Genomic DNA, 18,610 nt, shown 5'->3' with positions numbered 1-18,610 from the left:
TTACATTATGTTAACACTTCTTGTACCCTTGAGCTTAAAGCTCCCTGTGATATACTTTAAGTGCTGCTCAAACCTGCATTTTGCATTTAAACATGAGAAAACAACCCAACCAATCACAGGCTTATGGTACATATGCTACACATCTGCATAAGTAAATAGGAGGTCAACCACTGTTCATTACAGTGTTGTCTGTAATTGTGCTTTAGTGAGAATTCATGGACTTAAATGGCTTTGGAGTGCAATTGGGTAATGATCATGGCTGTATTTCATTACCATTGCTTGATGTTGGCAGTCCACAGTGGGATCTTGGAAACCATGATTAATTTCAGACTTGAAGATTAGACAAAACTGGTTTCTCCAGTGGTCCACATTAGCTATCAGTCCAGTGAGTCCCTGCACTACTCAGCCCCACCTGGTACTGATAGGACGGATCCCGGATGGATATAGTACCTTGTGCAGGATAGGCTGAGAAATCTCTGTGAGGCCGGAGTGGTGACCCCGGCTTCTTGTGGTACAGAGGTGGATGGCCTGACCTATCTCTGGATCCTGGAACAGCTGGAGAGCAGGATGAAGAGGAAGATGATGGAGGTATGACGGGCAGACCTCGCTGGACCGTAGATGAGTTGTAGACCCCCAGGTCGGCCTGCGGCCTCGACACCATGGATGACGTGGGGTGCGGTACCACAGGGGTGACCGTGGCAGCGTTGGTGAAGTGGGCGGTGAAGGGTTGGTACGGTACGCCCTCCACGCTATAGCGAGGGTAGGGCTGCATTGTAGCCCACATGTTGCAATTTATTGAAGGGGAGTTGGTCAGGTCATCTGTGTCCCCTGCCCCCGATCCAGACTCTGTTTCCATGCTGCCGTACATACAAGCCTCCCTGGAGCTGATTGCCTCAGCGCAGTATGGATGAGACAGAAGGGGTGACTCGTAAGAGGGAGGTGAACGAAAGTAATGCTCCTCTGAGACCGCAGGTGATGTCTCTAGATATGGCCGCTTACATCCAAGCTCCAGGTGTCGGGCATTATCTGCAAAGCGATATAATTAACTGCATTGTTTGTTTGTTTTAAAACCATGAGTACCAAAGAGAGGCACGCCTGATTCTCTGCAATGCCTAACAGAACAATGGCTTAAGAAACAAACCTCTGTGTTTGAAGCAGTGGTACAGAAGGCTGGGATCTCTGCTCTGAGGGAAGTGGTTCGAGATAGGATCTTGGAGGTCCGAGTTAGACAAAGGAACCCCAGTCTCATACTGATAAGAGGACAGGACTTGAGGATGCCCGGTTAGAACTCCTGCTCCGAGCTTCCCCGCTAGGTGACTATGTGAGGAGAGGAGCCTCTGTCGAACCATGTTCTTCGATATCACCGGATATTCTTTCCTATGCATCAGTTGTGACAAGAGAAAAGAAACATAATTAGTTTGTCATGTCATTTTCATTCTATACAACCTCTCAAGGTGAGGTAGATGTCCATATCTGTGCATAAACAAAAGCTCGTGAAGAGGTAATTTGTATATGTTAAGTTTACATGAGAGTTCCAACGTGCAAAATGGTTCTAAAGGATCAGTTTTACTTTTCTGGTCTGTTTTCGTATAAACATACCCCTGTAGTCTTGAAACGCGTAGATCTCCTTCTTCACTACCTCTGAATCCTTTGGCAAATGGGTTGTTCTCTATCTTCAACTGAGTGATCTAGGAAAATGATATTTCATGTAAGTTCTCTTCTGTTTGGTATAAACCAATCCACAAGTAAAGCAAATAAAGGAACATTGTGAGCAGTGTTCTAACTTTAGGGTCCAGCTGTGGTGGACAGGAACATCTGCACCCCCTGTGCATACATATGCACTCTATAGTTCAATTTCATCAATTTAAATCTAGAAAAACACTCAATGGCCTTTAAATTCTCAAACTTAAGCTTTTGGAGAACTTGCAAATAGGCTACTCAGAAAAGTAAGAAGGTACTGAACTGGTGTAATCTCCATTCAACCATAACATCACCAACTGTTACACCCAAGTTTTTATATGTGTTAAACTATGGACTTTTCTTGAATATGACTTTAATGTCTGTGGTATACACACTTGATAGCTACTGTACCTTGTGGTTTTGATAAGAGGTAACAGAGATGAAGGCTGTCTCATGAAAGACATGAGTGCAGTAGGCAGTGTTCTTGGATCCAAACGCGTTGTTTTCATCTGCTTTGACTATGTGTAGTCTGGGCTGGTACTTGTGCATAGAGTTTAGGATGATCTGGGAAGGGGGAAGAAAATGAAAATGTCATTACTAATTTGTTGTAGCAATAGTCTATGAATATTCACTTTGGTGTGATACATAATGCGTATCTTATCGGCTTCTTAGACTGCAGCCACTTATTAAGTTACTGTTCCGATAAACATTGAAGTCAGATATGAGTTAATGACCTGGGATAATGAGGTCACATCAACAACACACCTCCCAGAAGTTAAGAGGCTAGGTAGTGTAAAAAGTCAAGAAAATGCAGATGAACTGTGGAATACGTGTGGCATACACTATGAGCACAGCTATAATAACACTTTCTCTAGAGACTCAGAAAACACAGCTGCTGCTAGTAAAATTCATAATGAGTTTAAGTTAAGCTTACCCATTACCTAAGGTAAGCTAATGAGCAAGCAGCGACAATAGATGTCATTATTGTCAGTGCTCGCTAACTGGCACACCTAAATCCAACATACCCTAATTAGTTATATTAGCTGCAGCTGTGTCTGTTGGAGGTGTAGAAACCGGGTGTGGTAACAGAAGTATTTAATATGGACATTCTATCTCCATTCTGATTGAGGGTACCTCACTATTCCCCTTAAATTGCGTCCAGATTTCTCTCACTTATGTCTTTTTCTTGCTTTTTCTGCCACTGAGGACGCAAGGAAAAGATGAAAGGAGAGAGGAAACAAGGAAATATGTTTTTAGAGAAGCATCACATGAAGCAATGTCAGATCCTGATGGCATCAGCTTATCATAGCTGGATCAGCTGTCAGTCAAACTTAATAGCGGTAGAGACGTTTGATGGGGGGGTTTTCTGCACACACGTAACAGTTATTACTAACAGAGCAGCGGTGTTTTCTCTGTAGCCTGTTAGCTGTTTAACAAACACCTGCACATGAATAAAAACCTGTGTTCTGTATTTGCGCTGTGTGCTGTGTCCTGCTCAGAGGACACTGATTGTGAATTCATTATTTAATAATCCAGAATTGATCAGGGCGACTTTTGAACATTGGAAATAATTTATTTGGCTAAATGTTTCAGGGGAAATGGACATTATATAGCTCATATCCAACCTGACACCACGTGACACAGACAGACTCTCCCTTACTTGAATTTTATCCAATATAAAAGTTAATGGGGGGAAATAACACATAATGAAATATTTTTAAAAATGCACTTTCGGATGGCTTTCAAGATTTGGGACCAGAACGGTTTCCAGGTGGAGAAAGGATTGAGGATCGAGGAAACAATCAAATAAGGGAATTGACATTTCCCGGTAAGGCTAGCTAGTAAGATAACCCTGAATAACAGTAATGTACACCTGTGATTTATATGACACATTGTATGTACTAATTCTAATTGACTTTTGGAGGAAAAAAAATTAGGTACAGAAGTAAAGAAGTTAGTCTGACAGTGAAATAGAAAATGTAAATGGAGGAGCTTCTCACAGCAGCATGATAGTAAAACTTAAAATGAAGGTGGTGAAACAGATTTAGCATCTTTGTAAATCATTTTCTGTTGGAATGATAAAAGTATATTAATTAGTATATAGTATAGAAATGAAATCAATGTAACCATACTAACCATATAATTTGATAAATTTCTACAATTATTCACTCCCAAAAAATTTAAATATGAAATGTCCCTCATACAAAGTCTGAAGCATACAGGCAATAGAAAGTGTGCATATTGCACTGGAGGGAACCCAGAGCACTTGATGGTGTCATGGTGGGACAACCTAAAGCCCTTGCATATTTTTACAGGAAGTGGTTATCAAAGTGTGTGAGGGCTGACATTGTGACTGGTCCATGGTGGCTGCTTATCAAAGTTCACTCTGCTTTTTTTAAAGCAGCTGAACTTGAACTGTCTAGCCTTTGGCACATGCCAGATAATTCTAAATATGTCCTATTATATGGACCACTCTGAGACACACTGGTTTTTAATATGTGCCTTTGAAGTCATACGCAAATTCCTATTACTACTATAAGAGAAGTAGTGAGCCTGAAAACACAGTGAATCATTTTAACTCTGTCGGCTAACAATCATACTGTAAATATGTAGTGATATTATAAGCAATGTAAATAAATACATAGAATGTGAAACTTTTAGCCTGAGAAGGCAGAATCAGCAGCATTTTCCCTGCTGGATTTCTTCATTGAAGTGGAGCCTTCAACCGCAAAGTTCTTAATATCAATTAGTTCAGTGAACAGCTTCTTTGCAGCTTTCATCTCCATCACTCTTCATCTGGAATCTGAGTGCTGTGTGTTAGTAAGCAGGTAGCATGTGCTGGCTGCACATAGTGTTTAGGTTGTTTGGGTGGCTAAAGGTTAGCTCACTAGCATCGGTCTGCTCACCGCAGCCTAGCGCTGTGCCCAGCGAAGCGTTAGCAACAGTAGGGCAGGGTCATCACTAGTCCAGCTCTGTCAGGGCCGATAAGCATCAAGCTCTTGCACCTCGGCTCCCCTTCTCATTTGCCAGACACTCTCCTGAGGAGCCTTTTCCTCCAGGGGGCTCCCAAAGAGAGGCAAAGGTTGAACAGGGCACAGGGAGCTAGGCTCAGGTTGAACACCGAATGGCCCGGCACTCACATGCTCCTGTTGCTGAGGCAGGCTGGAGACAGAGATAAGCTATTGGCTGCTTCACCAGGCTCTCTGTTGACCTTTGTCTGCCCTGCTGTCTGGCTGCTGTCTGAGGGTGATACTGGAGACTCTTCTGAATGCAGTGATCAGGGAAGCCTCAGATCACTGAAGAGCTAAAGAAGACATTTGCTTTCGTCTCCCATGATATCAAAACACCCAGACGTGATTACTTGCTTCAGCTAATGTGTGTTTGGAATGAGTTCTTGAAAGGACAAGTATTATGTTATTATCATAGTACATAATGACATAACCCTATACAAGAACATTGACATTGGACCGTTCTGCAAATCCCCATGTAGCATCCAATGCCAACATTTTAAAATGCTTTCTTTTTACAGTGTGTGTTCATGGAAACAATTGTATGGTTAAAGATAGAGACAGATTGTAGTTATGGAAAAAGCATACTATTCCCTGCACTGGACATAATTTGTGAAATATGGATCGTCTACTATAGGCATAACTCTGAGGGATACCAGCCTGAATGACCATCATATTTGAGCTTCAGGTGCTTGAACAGGGTTAATGATCAGTATCAACGACTCTGAATTGGTTGTACTGCTGATTGTCAAGACATGGGGGAGGGGCAGTAGTGTCAATTGATATGGAGAAAATGATTGTCATAGATCTGAAGAACCTCTAGACCAATAGGTTTTCTGCTATGGAACAAAGATCATTGATTCCACAGCATGGTGTCCATGAAACAGTGCCTCTCGGAGGACCTGATTCCACAAGAAGAAAACCAATCTGTGCACCTCACATTTTCAAAGTGTTGTCCTGGACCCCCAAATGGACCACCGAATAGACACATTTAAAAGGTCATCTCAAGAATTCCCTACATGGAAAAATCTAGTTTTAAATTTAGTCATGAATTATTCGAATACATTCTATAATCTGCATCATTTGTAATGAATGGGATTTCCCATCACTCTACTTTGAGAAACACTGCCCTTCTACACACCTCCTAGTCTAGGCGTCATCTGGGCTCTGCCTGGCCTCTTACTTGCTCTGTCCTCATTACTCGCCCTTATCACTGGCCAGGCACTCAACTCAATCTGACAGCAGGCCCCGCCACTGATCTGAGAGGTTATGAACCTAATGAGCCCGCCCACTGATGGGATGGCTTGAGACAAGCTATCCCAGAGTCCCCCTGGGGAGCGCTGCCACAGTCACACTCTTCACCTCCCTCCGCAGCCTCTGCCTCTCTCTCTTTCTGCACATTCTGTCTTACGCACTCCTTCGCTTTCTTTCAGCCTTGGTTCAGAAACACGCCTGTAAAAACAGCTTTGCGATATCGATGTCTGCGCATCCTTCAACCAAATTTGATTAGCTGTATGTTTCACAGTTTCATCTCACTGCTCTGTTTATGACACTGGATCAGCTCATTTTTGGTCTTTGACAAATAGTTCTATCGGATCAGTTGTGAGTTGCGCAACATTTCTGCAGTATTTTGTTTTTAAGTGTAACTCTAGGCAGGCAAAGTTGAAATAATTATTTTGACTTGGTGGCACAAGGGGATATGTAGAAATAGGTAACTGTTTCACACATGGCTTATCTTTACCCCCACAGCTCTACAATGACCTGTTGGGACATTTTTATGTTCTGCATTATGACTAATAGGCTCATTTTTTAACTGTATAGTACAAAGCAGATCATCAACAGAGCAATCATTTGCTCTGTTCTCTTTTTTTGACGGTGGACTCAACTATGCAAAGGATTACCATGAAATTGTGTACAGACCTTAATGGTCCCCCGAGGACAAAAGGGCTGACTTTGGTGATCCCCTGACCTTTCCTTTAACATGAGAGGATGAATCCTAATTATTTTGTTAATCCCCTGATTTTTTCATCTAGCCAACCACAACAACATCTAAACATACAAAACACGAGAGGAAACAAACCACTGAAAAGTTCAAAACTGTTAAAGTCAATCTGTAACATCTGACTGTTAGTTGCTTATTAGATATTCAAAGAATAATAAAATAATGAGAAACCAATCTGATGTCTCAAGCACCACCGTGATAGCATTCTGAGCACTCTTCTTCATCACACATGAAATTAGTATGAAATCAAGAAGGATTAACTATTCACTGTGATATATGTAGCTAATATGATTTTAGGGGGGGATTTGGTTCCAAGCGTATGTCATGTGGATTGATTACAATGCAATTTGATGCAGGCATTGATGGTTCCGTGAACTTTGGTGATCCCCAGACTTTTTATTATTCATCACTCTCAAAAGTGCAATAATCACGTCAAAATTGCAATTTGTCCAACACTTTGTTTTATCCCTGTAACACCTTAGTTTTCATTATGATGGAGATTATATAGAATCACAGAGCCCACTAGTGTGGCTTTACACTCATAGTCATATTGAACTCCCACTGGATGCGATAATGGAATTAACTCAGACGTGAATTAAGTAGTTTCCGAACACTTAATGGAAAATTCTGCTGTATTTTTTATGACACCGTTTTTCTTTTAGTAGTTTAGTCCATGATTCCAAGATCCTGGATTGTGTCACCAGATGTATTGGAGAGATATGGGGATGTAGCAACTTATTTGTCATGTTAACATATTACTCATCAAATAAAATGGTCAAATCTGGGAACATATTAAACCAACTCAGCTTAAGCAAAAAAGCCACATGAGTCAGACAGGTTATTAAGTCCACTTTTTAACGCCATATTTCGGCAATTAAATTGGTGAGTAATATGTTGACATAATCAAATGGAAAGATGGCAAAGTTGGAAATAAGATAGTTTGCAAACACACTAACCCTTTCTCTGACTAGGTCTTAAGTTGTGGAGGGGTATAAAGGTTCTCTGTGTAGGTACTTACATGCCCAAAGGGGTCCAGATGATTGTTTGTGAGTTTGAGCTTCTGAAACGATACCAGCTGCCTCATCCAGTGAGCTCCAGTGGCGGGGGAATCAGGGTGCACGTACAGTCTGCCTGGCATTGCTGGCTCAGCCTTGCCAGCCACCATCCTAAAAACAGATTGAGAGAGACATGCAGGATAAACTTAGACGCATAAAGGAAAAAAAAACTAGCTGCTTTGCTGTGGCCGCCAACATACAGGAAATACCAGTGTGTCTCTGTTCATCTAACGTGACTAACTAAAACTGTCCATTCCAGTCACCATGCTAACTAAGTGTCCTTTACCATAACGTGGCTATATAAAGGCTTTGAAGTCCACTGCTCTCAGCTCTTTGTAAGAAATCCCTTTGACTGGAAGGCAGTGGCCTCTGCTAAAACATCATTACTAATTATGCCTCTTGAAGGTGTTGCTGAGGAACACCAGAACCCACCAACTCTAAGCCATGCCACATGAAGAGAAACAAATGGCTGTAAATTGACATCTTTCTGCCAGAGACTATGTATGTGTTTTTTGGGCTTTTCTAGGCAAGGCTTTTTTTTTTTTTGTTCAACCCATGGTAGGCCGACCGTGCCAACTCTTATGTCACACTGATGGAGGATGGAGGACTGCAATGTCATTGCCTCCAGATACAGGATCAACTGGAGAAATACAGAGTACTATCCAGCCATTTTTTTCTCCCTTTTTTACAAGAATCTTGCCAGCTCCCTGCAGTAAAGAGCTGTAGCCAATGATGATCTCCAGTACAAGGTAGTCATCAGACCACACCAGCCTTATATGATCTACTCTTGTACAATAACTGAAATACATATTTAGATTTTTTTTAAAAAGAAAACATGATTGGTGAACTCCATGAACTCCATGTCCATTCACCACCCTTATCTCTGCTTCCTTACTTTCTTAAACTTTGCACACAACTTCCTGCATTGGCATTGAGTTGTTGCATTGGACTTAGAAGGTGATTATACCAACATATTGAGTTAATTCTTAAGGATACCTCAGCTGAGGTATTAAGAGACTGTGCTGCCTTTGGTGAAAATTGGCCACTGTGGCAAACACGGGATGATGTCACATATAATTTACCTTAATTCCCCAAGATTCTCCTGAGTGAGTTGCATCATTAAGGGACTCACTATGAGTGAGTGGAATAGGAACACAAACAGGAAACACTGTTGAGGTACAGTATGTTTAATTCTTCTTCATCTGTAACACACTAACATTAGCCACCACAAGCTACTGGTCATTGCAGACCAGGTTAGGCTGTAGCAACAAACCCCTGAGTGTACTGAATTGACAAAGACTGTTATTTAATTTTCATGAATACAACTTTTGTATTTCTATTAAGAAAAAGACCTTATTTTGTCTTTCAAAAGGTCTACAGTCTAGCTTTAAATCTCTTTGAATTCACTAATGACATTTGAAACTTACCACTTGTTGTCACAGAACTTGTAGCGGTGGTCATCAGCTGGAACAATATCAATGAGTAGGATGTACTTGGTTTTGGGGTTCATCCCTGTCACTTTCACCTTGTAGCTTGGAAACATCCTCCTGTTAAACAATGTAAAAAAAGACACTGTTAGAAGTGATGCTATTTGTGGTTAGTAATATATTATGAAAAAAAAAAACTGATGTCAACCACACAAATAAGTTCATTTTAATTGAATCAGCCTTAAAAGAGTCCCCCACCAGTTTTAGCATTTCACTTCCATAGACAGACTCATGGAAAAAAAAAGGGAACAAAATCGATGAAGCAGAACCAACGATGAGACAGATTCTGCTTCCTTTTCAAACCCTAATGCCTACATTACCCACAATGCAACTTGACTGCTGACAGTTGGATCAGAGATTTGTGTCTGTTTTCCTTATAGTTGCTAATGTAGTCTAAAGCTGCTAGTCTCACATAGAGGTGAGGAGAGGGCTAGAGGGGTCTAGTAATCTCAATTTTCTAGCTCCTTTTAGCCCTTTCGTCCCTAACCTATTTCCTCTGCACTGATCATCTTCTTAAGGAAGGATTCTATGGACCATTCAAATCTGTTGTTTGTGTAAAGGTTAAGTGTAGTATCGTCACGGATTGTGCAGATGAAAATCTGATTAGCGCTCAGCCTGCAGCTCACTGATGTTCTTAAGGGATTGGCGTGAGCAAGGTCCCATCCAGATCAGGAGACTGATAGACAAGTAGGGTGAGAAGCTGACTTCTCTTAAACCTGAAATAACCTTTACCTGAACCTTAAGTAGATGAGACCTACTTCTACCCAGATAACCCCTTTAAGCACATTACGAAAGAAGACCGACTTTCCAAACCTTCTACGATCATTTGATGTCATCCTTATTGTCAAACTCTCCCATGTTCCAGCCTGGTAATAACTTGATCTTCCCACAGGTATTTATTTAGTAGAGGACTGAAATCCTCTCATACTCGTGATACTGAGACGCCATTAAAAAGTATGGGAACACGCTCTATCTTTCATCTTTTAAATGCCTCAAGACTACAAGACGGAATATGCTAATATAGCACTCAAGGCCATAAAACACATGAAGGGAGCTACCTTTCCTGACCTCTTCTGAGAAACCAAAAACTTTTTCATCCCATCTGCGCCAAAGGAAATTTCGCAAAGGGCTCTGCGCCCCCTTATAAAGCACTAAGTGGTTTTTAATGGCACCCCGGATCGGACAACAGTTTAGACAGACGACACGTCATTGCTTGAGAGACCACGGTCAGAAAGGCCTGCAGTTTATCTGTGGGCGCTCTCCATGGCAACGCATTCAAACATTGAAGCACACAGTCATGAAAGCCTTGCATGCTTTTTCTGCAAGGACCCCGTCGCATCAAAACCCATATCTTCATACTCGCTGTTCCTATTGGTGCAAAGTACCCTCCTTCAAAAGGCTCATAGTGCCTGACACCATCTGATCAAGTTACTGTAAATACTTCCTCACGTAAGAGGGAGAGAGAGAGGAGGGGGATTGAGGGCAGGTAATTTAAATCTCTCTCCCAGGCTTCAAATCCAATCAGTAGGAGAGATCAGTCCCGGTATCATCCTTACTGAAAGACGGGTTAATCTTAGAGGAACATTCAAAACAGACCTCTGCTCATCTCTGGCACCACTCACAACACAGACAGAGCAGATGGGAGGCCTGTGTCAACACATGTGGGCCTTGGATTTGTATAATATGGCCATAACTACCTAGCGGAGGGCTCTGCTGCTCGCTCGCTTTTCACATTAATCGTGAAGTGAGTCTATCCAGCCAGACTGTCAAAATCAATGTGCCACACTCTTTTGTACACATGAATGTTGCAGTGTCAAAATGTTTCTTGGATTATTTAGCTTGGCCCCTAGAATTATATATGCTTTTAATGCTTCGGTGTGCTTCAAATGAACTACTTTATACGAAGAATTATCTGACCAATGCGTAAAGGCCGAAGTGTTTGTACTCGTTCCAAACTGTCGTGTTCAGAAGACGTGCCTATATTTACATCTGGATACACCTGGTCAATTGTTATGTAAAGTGCAAGAGAAAGACACAGCCACAGCTATTCTATTTCAGATGCTGTTAGACAACTTACAACTGACAACTACTTCATTTCAAGTATCATGATGCCTTCAGATGTCCACCTGAGATGCTGAGTTCAGTCTACTAACTATTTCATTCATGTATTTTAACCTATACTTCTCAAAATCTTAATTGTTAATTGCCCCAGCCTATTTGTTGATACCAGAGCAGCATTAACAAGCATTCAAGGTACTTTCTTGTTTTAACCATTTATAGGGGAACTTGAAATACTTGGAGATTCATCATTCAGACACTGGAGAGTTATAAAGGGGTATTACATGACTTTTTTCAATTTTTTTAATTTTTATGTTGCAAATATATGGTTCCTCGCCGGTCTAGAGTAAAACATTTACCAACCAGTCTATATATAAAAACTCCACATGGTTCTACAAGCTCACAGAGAGGCATGGGGAGGATATATTGGATGTTTACAGAAGTGATCAAATCACTCGCCGGTTAAAGGGTTAAAGTGGTGGGACTGCTGCATTAAAAAAAAAGTCACAAGTAATCTGTTTGAACTGACTAAACTGAAAGACAGATGCATTTTACAAAGTGAGCAAACACTCATTATGCAACATTTTAATAAATCCCTCCATATATTACTTCATAGTAACATGCCTCATTGGTTTTCTCCATAGGTACTTCACTGATAGGACAACAGAGTCTGCAATGGCTCACAGTGTTTTATACACTAAGAAGTTTGTATGTAAACAGATTAATACAGATTGAATATCTATTTTCCTCATATTTACAGTTTTGTTTTTTTTTTACAGAATTTTTTAATAAAAAGTGACAGCCTTAAAAAGTAGTTCAAGAAAAAGCATTGCAATGGGATGTCTGTCTTGTTCTTGTCATTTTAGCAGCAGCACAGTGTAAAGATGGTTAAGGTGTATACATAACAGCAATGGCCGCTTTATCTCCTATTGTTTCTTGTATGTCTCTTTACTGTCCTATCCAGTGAAAGAAAAAATGTTTAAAAAAAAATAAAAAAAAGCAAAATCATTCATGACATATACTTTGGGACTATAGGAATGTGTCAACCATATGACATTTTGCTGCACTACTTATACCATTGCAGTTATCCTTTTAATATCTTTGGCCAGATCTGGCAATATTGCAAACTATTCAGTAGAGCTGCTTTGTGTCAGTATTGGATTTTTGTATCATTGTGATGAAGTACTTTGGTTTTTCAGGCATTTTCATTCTCTGGATTCGCCAAAAACTGTCACGGCTAATTATTTGATCCGTAAATTGGTATTCCAGTTGATTTTCCACCAGAAACTATACTATATCATGAGATATATTGATGTTATGATATAACATACGTCTTGATCTGTTTCTGTCTATGCTCTCAGATACATTTGATAAAACATGCTACGTTTATAAACCAAAAAAAAAAAAAAAATGCTGTAGGTGTTGCATCTCTTCAAAGGCAGACGAAATGAAGGCATACATATACATATGTTGGTGTGACTAAGTGAGTGAGTTTAAGGGGAGCATGAGAAATGGAAGTCGGAGAGTGTGTGTATGATATCAGTGTCAGGGTGTGTGTGTGTGTTTCTGTGCCCAGCCAGCTGTTTCTCTTAACAATCCCACATGTTTAGGCCCTTCAGTGATCCATTCCTTCTCTGGGAATCTCCAGTACCACGGCGAGATCAAAAGGAGCGTTGGGGGGTGGGGGTGGGGGGGTGAGGGGGGGGATGATGAAGCGCTACAACCTAGTAGACTCGGCCTATTGTGGGCGCCGGATTCCTCTTATCAACCCCGCCGCTGCTCACTTGACGGGCTGTGTACAAAGAGGGAGAGTGAGGGAAGAGCTGCGCTGGGTGCTTTGAAGAGGGAGGATTACGGCTCGGGCAATGACACTCACAATAACAAGTCTTGGAGGCTCAGCTAAGGTGCTGCATGGGAGTGGACTGAGCCAGTTTGATCTCGGAGTGTTGGGAAAATGTGGGACCCCAGGGGGTGATGGTCTGGTGCTGGCTCTGGCTCTGGCTCTGGCTCTGGGTCTGTACCTCTTCCCCTACCACCTATGTACTGACCTTCCTCACATGTTAAGACTACAGAGCCAGAGAGCTCAGATTGTACTCTTTCTTTCCTGGGTATGTAACACCACTTTGAGCATCTGGTAACATCCAACAAGATGCAGGGAGTTCACTATATTTACAATGTAAAATCATAAAATGCTCATAATTTAGTGGGGGAAAATGTTTTTGGACTTTTTTTTAGCTTGATAAATTAAATGCATTTAAAAATAATTGGTACATTTTGGAATATATCAAACAAACAGTGTTCTTTCTTGCAGTTCTGATCTATTACGACACTATTTGCTTCACCCAAGAAACACTTTGCAATGATGCAAACTGAGGTTTTATATTAGGCACAAGAAGCATGTCATTAATTAGCAAGAATTTGTTGATGTATATCAGCTCACACTGCTTGAAGTCTGTTTATTAGGATATTTAATATTGTGCTGAAGCTTTTTTGAATTCATTTTCTGTCCAAATACTTTTGAAGTCCTCAAAAGAACCTCACGCATGCACAAAGTTTAAGTTTCAGTAAACTTTAGACGTGAATGAAAACATTGTAAAACAAAGGAAATCCTGATTATTGGCAGTTTAAACTGACATTTGATTTATTTATTAATGTTTAGAATAATATATATTACATTTTGGTACATCTATGACGTGTGGATGTCACCCCTCTTTTCGCTCACATCAAACTAAAAACCCTTCAGATCAACACCGCCACTTCAGCCCGGTCTTTACTCTATATGCTGCGTCTACTTTTTCCTCCTTCTTTAACTTTTAAGCTCCACACAGAACATCGTAATCTCCCCACAGGCTTGTATTACACTATCTTTTCAAGAGATACGATACATCACCTCCCCTTCACAATTTCTCTCCCTTCTTCTGTATCAAAATGATTGTTTTACAATATGCATAATAATCTGTTCTAGTTGTGTTCACTTTTGACTTTAAAGATTTAATAGTTCACATAGAGTATGTGGTCAGTGGGCACAGCTGCTCAGTGGAACAGGCTCCAAGTCTAACCCAATGATTTAAAGCAGAAAATAAATGAGAAGGATTCTGACATTATTGAAATGATAGTAGGATGACTAAATTCATTTCTGCCATACACAAAATAAAGAAATTCTGTTTTCTTTTGCTCAGCGCTGTTTAGTTTAGTTTGACTTCTACAGCCCTCTATAATTATATGAATATAACAAGAGGGAAATGAAATCTGTCCCAGCTCATAGACAAATCCAAGTTGTGGGGATGAGGAGGGGTTGCCAAGCAGACGACGCTTTGTTTTAAAGCCAAAAAAAATTGGGAATCAATCAACTAAACGCTAATTGATAGATCTGCCTCCATCAATTTCATTCCCTCATGAGCTGAGCTGACAAGTAAAATGTGAATGATGGAAATAAATAAGACCGGGATGTGACTTACTCTCTCTGCTCTGGTGTTCAGCTGTGGTTTGCCACTGGCAATGTTTGGACTAGATGCAGTGTTAAACTGATCGGTTAAATGTGGCCAATATGAAATGTTTTGTGTTGTTAAAGTGGATGTGGGACAACGGGTCAGAACACTAAAGGGAAAACATTAAATCAGTCACTAAAAACACAAACTATCTCTCTATCAACTAACCTCACAACTTATTAACACAGAAATAACTTTAATTTAATTATTTAACCCTTTAATAGGCAGGTGTGGAAGATGAGATGTAAAATGACAGCATTCTTATTTTATACAAAAAGAATCAACTAAAAAATATATATATTTATAAACACTATAAAATATTTGAACCCCTTTTGTGATGCATGAAGCTAGTGCTAGTTTGGTATTAGTATAAGGTGATGGCTGATGGCTGCCCACACATCTGCTCTCATTGTATTGCTATTAATGAGAAAACATCTGTGACAAATCTAATCTTTAAAGGATAGGTTTATACATTTTTCATGTCAGGTGCCCATGTGGACAATGATATATAATTTTGTTTGTTGTAATCATTCCTCCTGTTCATAGTGTGCTTCCAATGTAAACCAATGGGAAGCTTGGCAAGATGGGGAACACAATCCACAGTCTGTAATGCCAAAGTTTATCTGACGCTAATATGAAGCTTCAACACTCGTTCACCCTCATTTTTACACAGTCTTTAATTTTATGACAAACTCACATTTGACACTAAAATGAGTGTGTTTGAAAGATATCTGCTTCAAGTGGCTAACTGACTGCTGAAACTTCATATTTACTTTAAATAAACGCTGTATTACAGTTTTTCATGGAATAAGGAATGGGGTTCTGTCCCCCATCACTCACACAAAGATAGCCGATGTGATGCCAGTGTCTGTGTTTATATAGGCACTGGATTAATGTATTGAAGCAGACTTGGAAAACATGTCGACCTATCCTTAAGCAAACTGCAGCTGCAAATAAAGTAAAATGTAAATAGGAAAGTTTGTCGGTTGATAATAGAAGGAAGCTTCATTCTGAGCTCTGAGGGAGGTGGACTTATCTTACTGTCTTATTACCTGACTTCTGAGTGAGGTCATCCTGCTGACTTTACAAACATACTCTAATAAATGAGTGCTTGTCTTCATTCTAAACTTGTTCTCTGCTTGTTCTCTTACACAGATTTATGGCGTCCCTCAGGGTTCAGGTCTTGGGACCATACAAATATAAAACTTCACAGTCCGATGAACCTAAAAAATGATCAATCTGAAGTTTTTGTAATTTTAATTTGGTTTTATAATGATGTCGCATGATAATTATGATAAGATGTTATTATATAGGATGATAAGGCTTGGTTCACTCTGGCTTTGCTTAGTTTTTTCTCTCCAGACATTTGACTCTCTTATCAAGCAGAACTCAATTTGAGATTATTTGTTGTTGTATATTTAGTTTAGAATTTGATATCATTTGAAATGTATTGTCTCATCACACTACCTCCTCTCTCATCAGCACTGGTTTGTAATGTGCTCAAATAGATCATGAACTCTCTTAAACAATGTTTGCATTATGTTTCATGATTGATGATTGATGATCTGACTCTGGGTGGCATCAAACAAACATCATTTCAGCCTAGGTTAGATTATTCTGTTTTTTAACATTTCCTTGTCTGCTCTGTGATGAATATTTGAAAGATAACTGAGCATCACTGGAAATGAGTCTCACTTTACAGAATGCTATGACTTGTTCAAATCGCCATGCCACTGAAATGTAAGCCAGCTCAGATGACAGATTTAATGGGTGTTAGACTCTATTTTACTCAACCGCTACAACACGATCCACGCTAACAGATTCCGACATTACCAAAATGTCTTCTTCCATGATAACACGGTGAGTAGCTCTACATGCGCTATTCGCTGCATGCCTGAATAATTCAGTCTGGTGTTGATATCATTTTGCAGAGTTGTCACTCCTGAAGGAATGAAGTCGCTATATCTGTGACCCTTCAGAGCGTCTGCTGCAGACTGACTGTACTGTAGGTAAACCCAGACAGGTTTCCCAGCACAGCTGCATAGCTAAACCACTGCACAGCCCTTCAAAGGGCTTTAAGGATTCAGAGCCCACTTTATCAGCTGGACAAGGGAAAGCCCATCTCTTAGCGTTATGCAGCATTAAGGAAAAAATGTGGTGACCTTTTACATTTTTTTACTGGAAAAAAAAAAACATCCCATGAGGAATGAGAGGCGGAGGTCGATTCGAGAGTGTACTCATTCTCTGGTTAATGTCCAAAGGCCTCACTATCTAATCCTCGGGTCGCATTAAATCCAACAAGCCGAGCAGTCATTTGTGTTTTCAATTATGTACTCGCTGCAGCGGGAACTTTCTGTCTCTTCCTGAAAGGCAAAGTTATAACTGCTATATGTTACTATTAGCTGTCTAAACAGATGGTCACAGAAAGGTATGATATTCATTTTTGCGTAATGAATCCATCACTTCAATATCACTTTCTCTGTAATTTTCCACAAACGTTGTGTTTTTTGTGATGTAAAATATGAGCGGCTTTTAATATATTATGTGACCAACAAGATATGCGATGTGTTCCTGGTTTCTTTTAACTTCTTGGCAACAATTGGTATGAAACAGTTTCCTTAGTGGGAAGACTCTGAGCTACTACATCTCTATTTCTGTTTAAATATAGAATTATGTAGCAACTTTGAACATATTTAAAGAGTTCAGAGGGGATGTGAACTACCTCATCATTTATTATTTCCAACAAGTGACTACACAGACACTCACATTTCAATACTCTGCATAGCACATGCAAAACAAATATCGTTTTAAAGGTGGATTACAGACATTTAAATCATCGATAAAATATTTGTGTCAAATATTTCATCTTTAAATATTTATGATGGTTTCTCAGCCTTTGGATCTGGACTGAAGTGTGACTGATACATTGTGTGTTTGCTGCTTTACTAACCTGCCTGCTTTAGTAATGATCATCTCTGTGCCGGCCTCATGGAACTTCTTCCACAGCTCCCTCTCATGAAGAACGACCTTAATGTTCTCAATGTTCTGAAAGAGAGAGAGAGAGAGGAGCCAATGAGAAGCTGGCTTTAGCTGGTTTTTTTGTGTGTCTGTAGCCTTGGTAACAAAAAAAAAGTTTAGATTTGGACAAATCATTTTCATTCATAATTCAACAATCTACAAACGTGTATAATTTGCAGCCATAAGAAGCATCTGTGTGTGTTTGCAGTGTGGACTCAGGGGTCTGTGTGTGTACCTGGTCGGGCTCACTGGAGCTGGAGCTGGGGATGGTGGGAGCTGTGGGCAGGCCCAGTCGTGACTGGTCCGGAAGGAGATCCGTCTCCCCGCCGGTCTGGGCCCGACTCACACATTCATCCGTCACAGCTGAAGCCTTCTCCTGCAGCATCTCTACAGGATTAGAAAAATACTCAGCTGTCAGGCCTATCAGTGAGTAAGCTGTGAAACCAGAGAGACCAGACCTGCCGGGCCATGTGCCCCTTTTTTTTTTTTTAGTTATAACGTAGGATCACCAATGCAAATAAAACATGTTTCAGTAGAAATCGAATATGCTGCTCAGAGTAACCAGTATGCACTATCTGGTTACCTCACTGCCATCAAATTCTGCTTAAATGCACATATCGTATAGCAGTGGTTCTCAAAGTGGGATACAGAACCCCCAGCGGTCCTTGAGGGGGTTCCACAGGGTCACCAGCAAAAAGGAGAATCATTCATTTTCACTATAATACCATCCAGTAACACAATGATTATTTCAGGCACGGCTTTCAAACACTTTTTGTAATAAAACGCCAAAAGCAAAAGTGTCATTAGAGCGGGA

The 18,610-nt window shown here is 40.4% G+C and overlaps 1 protein-coding gene across 1 annotated transcript; it reads right to left on the bottom strand.

Annotated features, from left to right (window-relative positions):
- Window positions 1-370: 370 nt before the first annotated feature.
- On the bottom strand, window positions 371-18,181 carry tbx4 (T-box transcription factor 4). The gene is made up of 8 exons (XM_062419331.1): window positions 18,032-18,181; window positions 17,729-17,823; window positions 9,173-9,292; window positions 7,709-7,856; window positions 2,092-2,244; window positions 1,600-1,688; window positions 1,142-1,377; window positions 371-1,026 (listed from the first exon to the last, which is right to left on the bottom strand). The coding sequence occupies exons 1-8, from the start codon at window positions 18,179-18,181 to the stop codon at window positions 371-373; spliced, it is 1,647 nt and encodes a 548-aa protein (XP_062275315.1).
- Between the last annotated feature and the right edge of the window lie 429 nt (window positions 18,182-18,610).

The sequence above is a fragment of the Scomber scombrus genome, chromosome 5 (genome assembly GCF_963691925.1).
Source record: "Scomber scombrus chromosome 5, fScoSco1.1, whole genome shotgun sequence".
NCBI classification, from domain to species: Eukaryota; Metazoa; Chordata; class Actinopteri; order Scombriformes; family Scombridae; genus Scomber; species Scomber scombrus.
This window is presented reverse-complemented; position numbering and strand designations above follow the sequence as displayed.

What these genes read in the sequence shown, in the direction of transcription:
- tbx4 (XM_062419331.1), bottom strand. Translation starts at nt 18,181, where the DNA reads ATGCTGCAGGAGAAGGCTTCAGCTGTGACGGATGAATGTGTGAGTCGG. An exon ending in CCTCTTATCAAAACCACAAG is followed by an intron (nt 1,689 to 2,091) that starts GTACAGTAGCTA and finishes TCATTTTCCTAG; the next exon opens with ATCACTCAGTTGAAGATAGA. An exon ending in CGCGTTTCAAGACTACAGGG is followed by an intron (nt 1,378 to 1,599) that starts GTATGTTTATAC and finishes ACTGATGCATAG; the next exon opens with GAAAGAATATCCGGTGATAT.